Source organism: Plectropomus leopardus, chromosome 13 (assembly GCF_008729295.1).
Source record: "Plectropomus leopardus isolate mb chromosome 13, YSFRI_Pleo_2.0, whole genome shotgun sequence".
NCBI lineage: Eukaryota > Metazoa > Chordata > Actinopteri > Perciformes > Serranidae > Plectropomus > Plectropomus leopardus.
The window spans coordinates 6,627,398-6,640,068 of record NC_056475.1 but is presented as its reverse complement, the minus strand read 5'-3'; the positions used below and the strand labels follow the sequence as shown (position 1 = coordinate 6,640,068).

The following is a 12,671-nucleotide window of genomic DNA, read 5'->3' as shown; positions in this document are numbered from 1 at the left end:
TCAACAGTTTGAAATGGAACACACACAACTCTTTAAAATCTTTAAAAAGATACAAACTCACAAGAGACCTGAAGGTAATGAGCTACCGAATTAAACAAGAAACCTGTGTTTGTATTGGCACACACACTACATCATGCTGCACCGCACTTGTTGAGAAAAACAAGTCAACATAGCTTAACACCTAAGTTACGACAGTGAAATCAAAGTAGGGCAAAACCAGCCCAGAACAAACAGAATAAATGTGACATACTTATCAAAATTACCCAGAGCTGAGCACAAAAACACAGTTTCCTGTCCCCATGGTCCAAATCATAGATTAAAAGTCCCATATTCCAAATGGTTTTATCATTGAAATCGCATCCTTAAAATGTGGGGGAAAAAAAAAAATCAAGCGGATCTTTTTTGAATTCCCCAAAAGGAAAAGCCTCTTCAAAAGGTTTGTTACTCAGCGGGCACTCCACAGAAGTTTCTTTTTTGGGGGTTTCGCTTTAGAAAATCTTTGTCATGAGTTGCAAAAAGAGGAATAAATGAGGGTGTAAAAAAGAAAAAAAAGAAAAAAAGCAATATGCTCCGGCAGTTCTTCACTTGCTTCTTGTATCTGGCTACAAAGACTCCACCGAGCTTCTTGAACTTGTGCTTGTCTAATTCCCCGTGGCTTGGGTCTTGGTTTAAGAGTGGTTCAGCCCCATGCAGCAGCTCTTTCAATCCCAGACTGTGCATGGCTCCAGGACAGACTCTGATAGACAGGCAGAGCCTCCTCCCGGTTGGTGGGCTGTACGGGAACTATAGACAAAGCCTTTGACGCCGCCCCATCTTGCCACACCTAGTCTCTAGTCTATAATCACCATTTTAGCTCCCGGTCAGAGCTAAGACACACAGACTCTCAGAGGACTCACACACACACACACATATGGAGGCGAAAGGAACAACACTCTCCAGCTCGATTCATCCTCTCCCTCTGGACGTGTTCAGGCAGACTCTTATGTGTGTGTGTGTGTGTGTGTGTGTAAGGGCTGGTTGGTGTGTGTGTGTGTGTGTGTGTGTGAGGTGGGGCGGGGGATGGATGTATTGCTTGAATGCCTCCAGGCAGAGAGAGAGAGTAAGAGAGTGTGAAGGGGAGAGGGAGGGATTAGGTAAAGATTATTGATGAATTAGCCTAGCTCTCCTCCTTCTTCTCCTTCTTTCCCTCCCTCCTCCTCCTCCTGCCCCCTTTCGTCTGCTTTAGCCCCATGAGAAATCCATGAGAAAGAGGGGATACCGGCCGGAGAGGGGGAGGGGTATCTGGACTGCCTCCCTGCTTCACTCACATGCGCCTGGAATTCCCATAATAAAAGAGAGAGGGGATCCGTGATGTGTGTGTGTGTGTGTGTCTGTGTGTGTGTGTTTGTGTGTGTGTGGGCCCCATAAACTGAATGGCAAACAGTGCGGGCAACAAAGGATGAAGCCACAGCCGGGGAAACATCCCGCATTTACAAATGAGCAGCCGTAGCCATAGAGAAGGCTGGAGGAACTATAATGATGAGAGGAGCTACTTAGAGGCTGTCTAGTCTTTATCGACCAAAGGCTTTCTACCTCGCAGGAATGCTTGTGTGCTTTTGAGTGTGTGTGTGTGTGTGTGCCTTGATCAACATTAAAAGCGACAAATATGCACAGCATTCCACAAACTTCCTTAAGGGCTCCTCCACCAGAGCACCATCTGCTTCATTCTCCCGGGTCCAAACGCAGGAGCCGCCGTTCAAATCTCCCACCGCTACTGTATATTTTACCAGTCACATGACGACATAGCAAAACTGTAAGAGTCTACCGCCAATCCTCGCCTCAGGGAAGGATCAAATTTCAGCGTCACGTATGAGGACGTACACCTAGTACACCTTCCAGTGTTACTATCAAAGCTCTATGTGATTTTATTGCTGTTTAACTCTTTGAAACTTGAGCAAAATGGCTTGATTTCTATCAAAACCATGCAAAGAAGGCAATGAGAAACCAAAGAAGAAATGACCCTAAAATTTGTAAAAAGTACAAGAAAATTACCTGAAAATTAGTTAAATAAATACATAGTAAAAGTAAATCAATAAAATGAAATAAAAAGAAATGACCTGTAAAAAGTGCTTAAAAATTACAAAAAATCTGTGACATATTTTTAAATATGTAATCACGATGATTAGCTATGAATATAGTTTTCTTCACTGACTGATGGAGGTCTAGTCCCGAACGGCATTTTAAAATAATGATCTTTGCAAGTTAGTTGCAAGTTTTCCTCAATGTTGTATTCCCCAAGCTTTTTAAAAATAATTTTCCATGTTCATGTTTATGAAAGAAATTGCACCAATATGCCACAGGTTCAAAGGTTTAAATACTTGTGAAAGGCGTCTGACATCAGCTCAAGAAAAGTGATGTCGCTCCAGGTTTCAAAGGGTTAAAAAGAAAGAAGATATTGGAACAGAATACAGACCACTTCTCTCTCTGACTGTGTCTTTAGGCAGCAGTAGCCTGAAGCTCAGAGAGAACTTGAATGCCCAAACCTGCTGGGACTTTTAAAACTGAATGTGCAACATTTTCCCTGCTTTCCAAACTGCTGCTGAGGTGTCCTTGAGCAAGGCTCTTAAAGAAATGTCTCCATGTGTTTCACAAGCACCTGCTGCTGGCCAAACAGCCCAAAACAAAATGGTTTCCAGCTTGCTGCTGTTTTTTTTTTAAATGGTAATTTAGTTTTTAAAGCAGTTTGCCTCTGACTCGACTGCTTCTCTCTTGCATCTGCTCATTTGAACACAGGGAGGCTGTAGGGCCCACATCAGGGAACTTAAGGTAAAACTGTGACTCCAAACAGCTTGCTGACATTATTTGAGTGTGTGCGAGACAATAACGACGCAATATGTGGCTGTTTGCATCATCAGTGATGTGCATTATAATCTAGCTGTTGGATCAACTCAAACAGGGTGCAGCAGGAGCGGAGAGTTAGTGAAGTGTGAGACGCTGTTTGGCAATGCGAAGCAATTACCCCAGGAAATTGGCAAAATACACAAAAATAACTCAGATTCAAAGGGACAGGATATCTCTCCACAGAGGAGTGATTGTGACTTCTTTCATTTTTTGTACAATAATCCTGGCTTGATACAAGATATTATCTCAGTATTTATTGAAATAAGATGAAAATCCTCCCGACACGATCAAAACAGTTTACACTATGCTGGTTGTGGAGATGTGTTTTTTATTGCGTTGCCGCCTTTGGCGGTGACTATTTGAACATTTGAACAAATGCTTTACAAGAGTCAATATCAATTATTTCTAATGAATTGCAGGATTGCCACAATCACTTTTTGCCCCTAAAATCTAAATATCAACACACTTTGGAGGACCGTCTCTGAGGAGGAAAAGTCACATTTTCTTTTGATATGCTGGAAAAACATTGATTTCCCTTTCTTTTACCATAATAAATGTGTATTAAAACAGCACGTTCTTGTAGTTATCATCTTTTTCTACGATAATGACAGCAGTACAGATTCATTCTATAACTGCGTTCTGTCAAAGAAATACAATTTGACTCTTATTGTCTTACTCAAATCAGGTGGCCTTGCTGATAGCGGTTTCGGGGCCATTTCTGATTGAACAAAAAGGAGCTCACTTTTTAACGAAAAGGTCTGTCTCTTTAGGGAACCTTTCCAAAATGTTGTCAGACACTAAGCTTATTAATTTGAACCCATTAATGGAAAAAACAATATCAGCAGACAGTGCATATGCTTTGTAGGCTGACGTGCTCTCGCTCAATACCGGCCCTGAAAGTCAAAAATGGTGTTCCCGTTACACATCCAGAAGTTACTCATAAAGATGACTGAGATTAGGTACTGAACGTGGTACTTTTACAGCTACTGAGCAAATAACGTCAGTAATACGGATTCTTATTAAATCCATCACTGCCATATTTTGGTACCAGAGAGCATCTGAGTAAAAATGTGAGATTCAGAAAAGTGTCAGGAAGCACCCCAAAGCCTGGAAGCAGGGATGCACGATAATATCAGCAAGTCATCTGTATCTGCATATACTGACTTTAAAATGAAATGTGCAAATAGGCCAACACACCGATTTCTGAAGATATCACAAACTGTTTTTGTTTTTTTAAAGAAGACGTGTTCAAAACATCATACCTAAGCTGAAGTATTTTTTTTTCTTATTTTGCACAATGAATGACTATGACATACTTTGAAAAGCATTTTAATTTGTCTCATGCCATCACGATAAGATAATGCATAACATGATGTTAATTCAACCACAGAGGAGACTTGATGATCAATAAAATTAGGTGGGGATTCTGGGGAATAGAGTGGATATATTGATATCGGCATATTGGATATCTGCAAAATTCCAATACTGTGCTGGAAGCCAGCTCTGTGGAGGCGCCGGCTTTCACCTCGGATATGAGGCACAAGTGCTCCAAAGTCAGGAAGCTGGACACAGAGCTCCCCTCTAATGCGATAGTTTTGGCATCAGGTCGAGTTACTTTTGTATATTATTTCAATAGCAGCCTAGCATCACTGTATATGAGACACACACTAACAGACACATACACTCACAGAGCCGACAGAGACAGAATTAAATTAAAGATTTGCTCTTTAGTCTACTGTGTCAGGACTGTAGCTTGTTAAAAATATATTTTTTTTGTTATTACAAAGAAAGTACAGAACCAAAAAAGGGTACAGTAAAGTACTAGTACCAAACTACAGGCACTGGATCTGGTACTGATGTCAGTCCAAATGTGAAAGATGAGAAAATGTCCATAAATAGGGTGTAGTCCCTCATGCAGTAGTGGAGCAGGTGAGCGGCTGATAGGAGACTGTGGATGTTGCTGGAACAAAGTACTTTGCTAAAGTATATTGAGTACATTGTGCCAATTGCACAATGGTCTGTTGCCTCTGTGAGCCTCCTGGGGAATGTGAACCAACATTGACACAGATACTTTGATGTTACGCCTGAAGGTCACCTGACTCCCGCCCAGGAGTCACCTAATCCCTTTAAAATCCAATGAAACTGTACAATGACAATACACACATTGAATGCCATCAAACAAAACAAATCTTTGCCCCTTCCTCTAAACCCCGAGGCCTGCTGGTGTCATTCGAGAAGGTGATTACAGCCTATGATGCATCAGGGTGCTCTTGTCTCATTTCACTCTAACAACATCACTGGGTAGGTGGGTTTGAAGGGGAGCCTGGACACAGATGGGCTTCCAGTGTGAAACCCTATCGCCTTCCTCTTCCACTTGATGTCCTATTAGACCTCGGGCCAAATTGAATTGAATTCTCTTCCTGTTGTGCTCCCATTACATGAAACATCTGCTCGGTGTGTTGGTGTGTGTGGGGCAGGGAAATGAGTGGGTGTCTAGTCAGAGGGCACTTTGTATTCATCAGATTACTTTGTCTGATGTCAATTAATGAAAGTATCGGGCCACTTTGAGGCTGAGGCCACTTCTACTGTTATGCCAATAACAGTCTGCAAAGAGAGACGCTTTAGATAAGAAAAGAGCGAAGGTTTCCAACCACAATGCTGTTGATTTATCCCAGTGGAGATGTTAATCATCAATCCACTTATTGGAGGTTTTTTTTCGTGTTTTAGAACTAGATTCGATTCCACTTCGATGCAAGCTTTTTTTTTCTCAGTGGCTAATGTGGGAAAGTTTTTCGTGCAACAAGTTTGCTTTTATTCTCAGAAGAAGCAGGAGGTTAAAACTTAACTTTAGTGGGTCTGAAGACAGACTTAGCAGGATTTATACCTCCGTACTGAATCAATGGTGGCTGAGCCTGATATGCACCTCCTCAGAAATGTAACTACAAGTCACTGCAATAAGGATCACTTGCTTTTTTGTTGTGTTTTTTGTATACTGAAAACCATTTCCCTTGTTGGAATCAAAGCTTTTCTTTCACATAAAAGATTATGAAGAAAATGAAGCCCCCACAAAATAGCATTTTGAACCCTGTGTGTTATTTGTCCTGGCTTTCTATGAGAGGTGAAAAGTCCTAGTGCTAGGCTAACAGGCTTATGCTAATAAAGTCAGCATGTTGTATATAGGTGGGAAAACACGCCCAGTATGATACAGTTTTTTTGTCGTTTAACCTTCTGAGCTACAGTGGAGCTGAATTTTCAAATGAATTTTTCTTAAATGTTAGCTATGGCACAGACCTGATGCACAATCACAAATCAGCCTGAAGAGGCTGTGTTCACTGAAGCTTTTTTCTTTTTATTTTTTCTAAGGCCAGCATATTTTTTCTAATGCTTTGCAATGGGAGTGCTGCATAGCGTATTTACGTCGCACTACAATTGCCAGCAGCACAACAAGGCGTTGGGCATGCTTTTTTCAGAGCATCCACAGTTGAAAAATGTTCAACTTTGTAGTTGTAGCTGTCACTTCAGCCATCCAGCCACAGTGCAGGAGGGACAAACAGCCTCTGCGAGGACAAACTGTCACATCTGATATGAAGAAGTACTGAGCAACAACAATGAAGGAGAAATATGTTAACATAATGTAATATACCATAAAACATCAAATATAAACCTAGGCCCACTCAGACACCCAGTCCCTTTCACTAGCCCGGTGTGGCTACACATTTTGACAAATAAAGGCCTGTCTCAGTCAGAGGCCATTACATGCAGGTCATTCTTATAGAGGTTCTTTGAATGTATAAAACTGGGTTGTCCGCTCCCCGCTGGAGATAATGTTAGTTAGCTGCTAAGATAACACATACAAATATAAAAGCTTAAACTCTTGTATATATGTATATATATTAATTGTGATTTTTTTTTTGGTCATACTACACACATGGTTAGCGTGATAAGATTGTCAACAATTCAATCATCCACTTCATTTTACAAAAAACATAAGCACCAAAGAAGATGTCAAACCTGCAGAGTAAACCAGAGAGATGCAAAAAAGCGGTTTAAATAAGCAGTGTGATTGATTTCCATCTTTGCTGAGCAACTGTTTAATGTGAAAGGAAATAAAAGCCTTCCCAATAAAGACACCTGTCCCAAATATAAGCCTACTGAGTTCAGTGGTTTAGGCAAATAATAGCCGGGCTATTAATTGAAGTTTTATGGTATGTTTCCTCTCATGAACCCACACAGACTGGTGGGTCTGTCCTCTGTCCCTGCATGCTTCAGCCTTCCCCTCATCCAAAGCAAGTTTTCTACCTTGTGCTGACATATTTACTTCTGCAGATATTCCGTATCATAGCAACGACACAGCAAAAGCTCCTCAGCTGAAAAAAACGGAGCACCTCCAAAGCGCTCTCAAACGCTCCCAGCTGGGCCTTTCCTGAGGAGCTCCTGGTGTTTGCAGCTGGATAAAAAAACCCACCTTGGTAGACGCGGCCCCTTAGGCCCTACTACCGGTGGGGAAACTTATTTTGAGCAAAATATCTGGAAAAGCCTACACTCCTGGGATAATGTAACCAGATACACTTTCAAACCAAATAATCCACTTAAACACAACCATCTTCTTTTCAATCAGACAGACTTTACCACTTATTCTATGCATTCAAATTTAAAAGGATCTAAAGTACCTGTTGTGTTGTTTAGTGCCCTCAAAAGCATTTAGAAGGCTGAGACTAAAAAGCTGTCCTCCACAGTTACCGTAAATGAAACACTTAACTGTACGTCTTGCTGCCCATACAAAAGCTGTCAAACATAAAAGCCGGCTGCCAAGTCAAGGAGAAATATATGGAGAGGATGTTATGAGGAGGGCAGACATTTGATCTTGAGGAAGAGAAGTGCATAAATGTCTCTTCAAGTAAAAGGTCAGGAAAAATTGTTGAGAGGGTTTAGAGAGAGATGGAGCATCCTTACAGCATTACTAATGTTCCAGTGCCAAGGGTTTCCCTATCGATCTTCATCTTACCCTTCACTCCCTCCCTTCTTTTACTCACTGCACTGCTATTACATTTGGAATGGTGAAATAATACCTCTCGACTCGCTCGACAAAATACTTATCGCACTATGTTACAGTGAGAGATCGCACTTAACAAACACAGTTATTGCACTTTCTCTTGTCAACTTTTAATTTCCGTATTCTTTATTCAGATTCCACTTTTGCCGAGACTTGTATGCAAATAAAGGCCCATAATCTAAAATGGTTCACATTATCATTCAATTAGCTATGAATGCAACACAAAGTGCAGATGAAAAGACATGTTAGCCTGAGGATGAAGGCTGTATTAGCACTTGAAACACTAGTGGAGTTCGTCCTATTTTTGCCTCTCTCTGAGGAATGTCTATTTCCATCTCAGTCAGACCTGGATTACCTTTACAAATGGACTGCAGATGGATTATCTCAAACTGTGTGTGGCTTTATATTCCATCACTTTTCATCTATATGCATAGAGAAATTACATTCAAGTTTGAGCCACACTGTGGCAGGTTTGTCCAGTCCATGTATTTGCATGAAATCAGATCACTTTGGCAATTTAAAGTAAAGTAGATCAAGTCATTCTACAGGCTACTTGTCATTGCTACGTTATATGTCCCCTGAGGCGGGCAAACACGCCTTTCACATTTCCGCCAGATTAAACAGATCTACGTTGTGAATCAGCATGTCCGTAATCACATCATGCACAACTGACATCACAATGAAGCAGAAGCACTGACATGAAGGCCGATGAAGGCTGTCGTCCACAGCTGCAGCATGCTGTCTGGATACATAATGGCCACAACCTGAAACGTCCAACGGCAGCGTTTACAATGTGGACACAACGTAGAGAAGCACAGCCTGAAGTTTGTGTTTCTCGTTTGTCACGTTTATGGGTGAGCGATGCTTCAACCAGTGTGTATTAGCTTTTATATAACTAAACTGCTCTCCGATTGGTCTTTTCAGTTTATGTTCAGCCACAGATTTGACAAGACAAACAAACAAGGCCAGAGAGCTGCCAAGCCCACAGAAATAAAAGCCAGACGCAGCCGATGTATCATTCAATCAGTCATTCATTGATTTCAACCATTAAATCGATGAAGAGTCATCCAGTCACTAGAATAAAATGTTGGCATTGTAGATTTCTGCAAACCATTGATTTGTTACATTTTTACATTTGATACGTACCACATCAACATTTCAAAAGTGACAGTTCAGATTAAATGTATATGAGCTGGATGGCATGACATTTTAGCGAGATGGCTGCCAAGCAGCAGACAGTAGCAGACCACTGTTAAAGACCAACAAAATCCGGTGTTTTGACCAGATTTCAGCCATGTTTGTTGCAACAAAAACAAGCATGTTTGATGAGTAATGTTTGTATCAACAAAAGCATGTATTTTAAGCGACAATATTGTATTTTCCTAACCACGTGTTTTTTGTGTCTAAATCTAACCATGTTAACCACAGCATTATCACAAATAACACTAAAAACTGAAACGCACAGTTTCAACACATCCGCAACATATGAAACATACAACTGTAACATATCCATGGTTTTCAGCCGTAAACCACACCATCATTTATTCTGGCAATTATCTTGGACATTGATCCTTAAACAGCATGAGGAAAATGTGCATGTTGGTGATCCCAAAAATGTTCCAGATTCATGAGGATCAACATCTTGTCCTCCTTTAAAGACATGGCAAAATAAAAACACAGTTAATTGTAAAAAAAAATGTTCAGGGTTTATGTGATTTTACATCATTTATGTCTATTTCACTATATATGCAAGTACGCAAGTGAGGGAGATGTGATCACATTTTTGTTTCACTTGAAAACAATTTGTCAGAATATTAAAGCTAAAGACGCTCTAACTTCCCTTTCACCGTGATTGTATGCAGCTCTGCAATGTGGAATTTAAGACTCAAGATTCAATACTTTATTGCCATGTCAACAATGCAATTCCTTCAACATAACTGAAAGTAGTTTATGTTACTGTGTTGGATTTGTAATCAATCCTTGTAACTGGATTAAAAAAAAAAAAAACACAATGTGTTTTTTAAATGTTTTCTAGACATTTCGCTACCTGAAAAACAGCCTTTATATCTTGATAGAATTATAAACCACTACCTGTTGTTCGCCAAATAATCACCTTGGTTTTAAAACAAATCCCCTATATAAAATCCCCCATTTATATTCTATCTGCATCTACCCAGAAACATTGCTTGACCTTTACAACTAATTGGCATTTTATCTTTTGCTTCCTCGTGAAGAGTACTGTATGTACACGTGAGCATGTGTACAGTCCTTATGTATGCACTGTCACAGCTATCTCTTGCTCTCATGGAAAAATTGTTTCTGGGAACATGATGAAATTAATGAATATCCAGAAGAGAGACTTCAAGATATTGTTACTGCACTGAAGCCCTACAGGGAAACTCTCGCTCTGCGACAAAAAAGGATAACAAAAGGAAGGGAAGGGTTAATGATTTAAGAGTCCAGCTTCCTCTGGATGAAGCCATCCCTCTGCGGGGTTTAGAAGACAGTTCGAAATTCGCCCTCAATTTTCAATCTATCACCTCATGTGGACAAGAAATGTCTGACACAAGGATGTAATTTGGTGAATCTACAGAGTCTCAATTAGCGGAGATGGAATGTTTCCTCTGTTAAAGTCTCACTTTGTAATTCAGGCTGATAAGAGTGGTGTATTTCCACATTAAATTCATAGTGCAGCTTTAATGAGGCATAATTTGCAGATTAAAGAGGAAGAATATATAACCAGTGTGACACCGTCAGTGGGAAATGGAACATTTCATCATTGATCCTTTATATGCACCCATAAAATCATCCATAATTTATATTATCAGTCGCCCTTATCAGGTCCAGCAGAGGCTGTTTGAATGGTGGAAACTAGAATGTGATGGTCTTCTGATTAGAGACCTGCGAGGGATCTATAATTTAACTACGCGACTCTTCCCAATGAGCAGATAAGAACACAACTGTTTGACATCAAATATTTACCAACCAATTAGTCACAGGCTGAGCTATGAAAGGAAGTATCGCAGGATGCATGCAAAAAGGATGCATGTTTCAAGAACTCTTTGAAGCGGTACAAAACACCAACACCCACATTTTTTTTCCTTGTTTTGATCATGAGAGCTCGGATACGTTGTACAAGGCTTAAGTCAATATCTGTCTACACCAAACTTATAACTAATGATCTGAGACTTTATAGCAGCATGACATTCTAATTCAAAATAAGTCCATCTCCCTACTTCCAATCATCAAGAACGTCCATTTAAGATACATAAGACATAAGACATAAAGGGAAACTTTTTTTTTTTTTTTTTTTTGTTACTTGGACCCTATTATGTCATGTGAGTGAGTGAGTAATGGAGACAACAGTTTTTGAAATTGGCCCAGTACTGAGCGAGAATTAGGCTGCTATGTAACCACTTACACTTACCCTAAAGAGAGTTGAACGGTTTTTCTGGTCTGTTTGTTAGTGTGGCTAACCGAGTTTCGCTCAAGAAGTGCTGTTCTGAAAATCTCAGACTTTTCCATTTTTTTGAACTGGGCTAAATATTCAGCCATGACACTGAAAACCTTTTCGATAAGAACCTTCTGTACTTCAACACAGCAAACTCTTCCCGGCCCTCCTTCCTGTTTTTTAAAAGCACTTCGTAAACTCTGTTTTTAAAGGTGCTATATAAATTAAGTTATTATTATTATTATTATTATTATTATTATTATTACAATTTAGATTTTTTAAAAATGTATTTTCCAGCCTTTTCAGGTAGCCTCTGGTTTCCATTCATTTCTGTTCTGTATGCTTATTGGTCACTGTTACAGTATGGTTGTGTAGTTATGCAGTTTAAAGTACAGACTGGTTTGCACTCTGGGGCCTCATAGCAATAATTTAATACAGCCAAAAATGGATTTTTACTTTGGTGGATTTTTAAAACTCAAGCACATTTTAAGTTTACTAATAGATTTTCACATTGTGCAAAAATGAATGGAAATGAGTGGGAGAACACGCATTCAAATTCAAACACAAATCTTTTAGTTTTTACATTATAGACCATCAGGCAACCCCTTCAGCAGGAACTTAATTCTGTGGCCCTTTACTGAAGTTATGACCTTGTATTTCCATGCTCAAATTTGTTATTTCAACTTAATAATGTAAGAAGTACAGAGCTGTGCAGTTTATAAATAATTATGTAATGTGAGCTCTTGCTTCATCGCTTTGCTCGTGTCTAGTTTGTTTCTCTTCATCGCTGCTGGCAGTCTCTGATGAAGGCTTGTACGTCTTAACACTTGCCACACCGTTTTCTGAATACATCTGAAAGCTGAAGAGGTCAACAAAGACGCTTTTAAATTCAAATTCAGTTGGCATGGGATTCACCAACAACTTCATCAAGTACCAGAGAGCTGAAGCTCTGCGTGTGAAGCTGAGAGGATAACGGAGTCTGGGAGAGGAGGGGTGCCCTGCAACTATAATCACACACTAGAGCTGACCTATGAAGTTGCGGATGTTTAGTATGTGCAGTTGCGCCTCAGCTTCTACCATGGCCCCTGCCTTCTGTTTCTCTGCTACCAAATGGAGCCTTGTAGGCCCAGCCACTGCATGGATTAGTAGTGTATTGATGAAAGGATGCAAATGCCTCGAGGCTGCATGATCTGTGCCTCAATACGATCTGAGGCTGACGCAATCTATAGGGCTCCAGACAACAGGACTTCCCATAGGGGATACTCTGTGTGAGGTAAACTGAGCCCC

General features: G+C 40.2%; 1 protein-coding gene across 2 annotated transcripts in view; it reads right to left on the bottom strand.

Annotated features, from left to right (window-relative positions):
• The window catches only part of tmem132e (transmembrane protein 132E), a 444,092-nt gene that overhangs the window by 135,363 nt on the left and 296,058 nt on the right, over positions 1 to 12,671 (bottom strand). Inside the window, exon 1 of one of the 2 annotated variants that reach the window (XM_042499184.1) lies at positions 251 to 719. The exons of the other annotated variant lie outside the window; for it this stretch is intronic. Coding sequence (XP_042355118.1) covers positions 251 to 329 — 79 coding nt within the window. The 5' untranslated portion in view covers positions 330 to 719. Of the gene's footprint in view, positions 1 to 250; positions 720 to 12,671 lie in introns of those variants that run through there. 2 annotated transcript variants of the gene reach the window in all.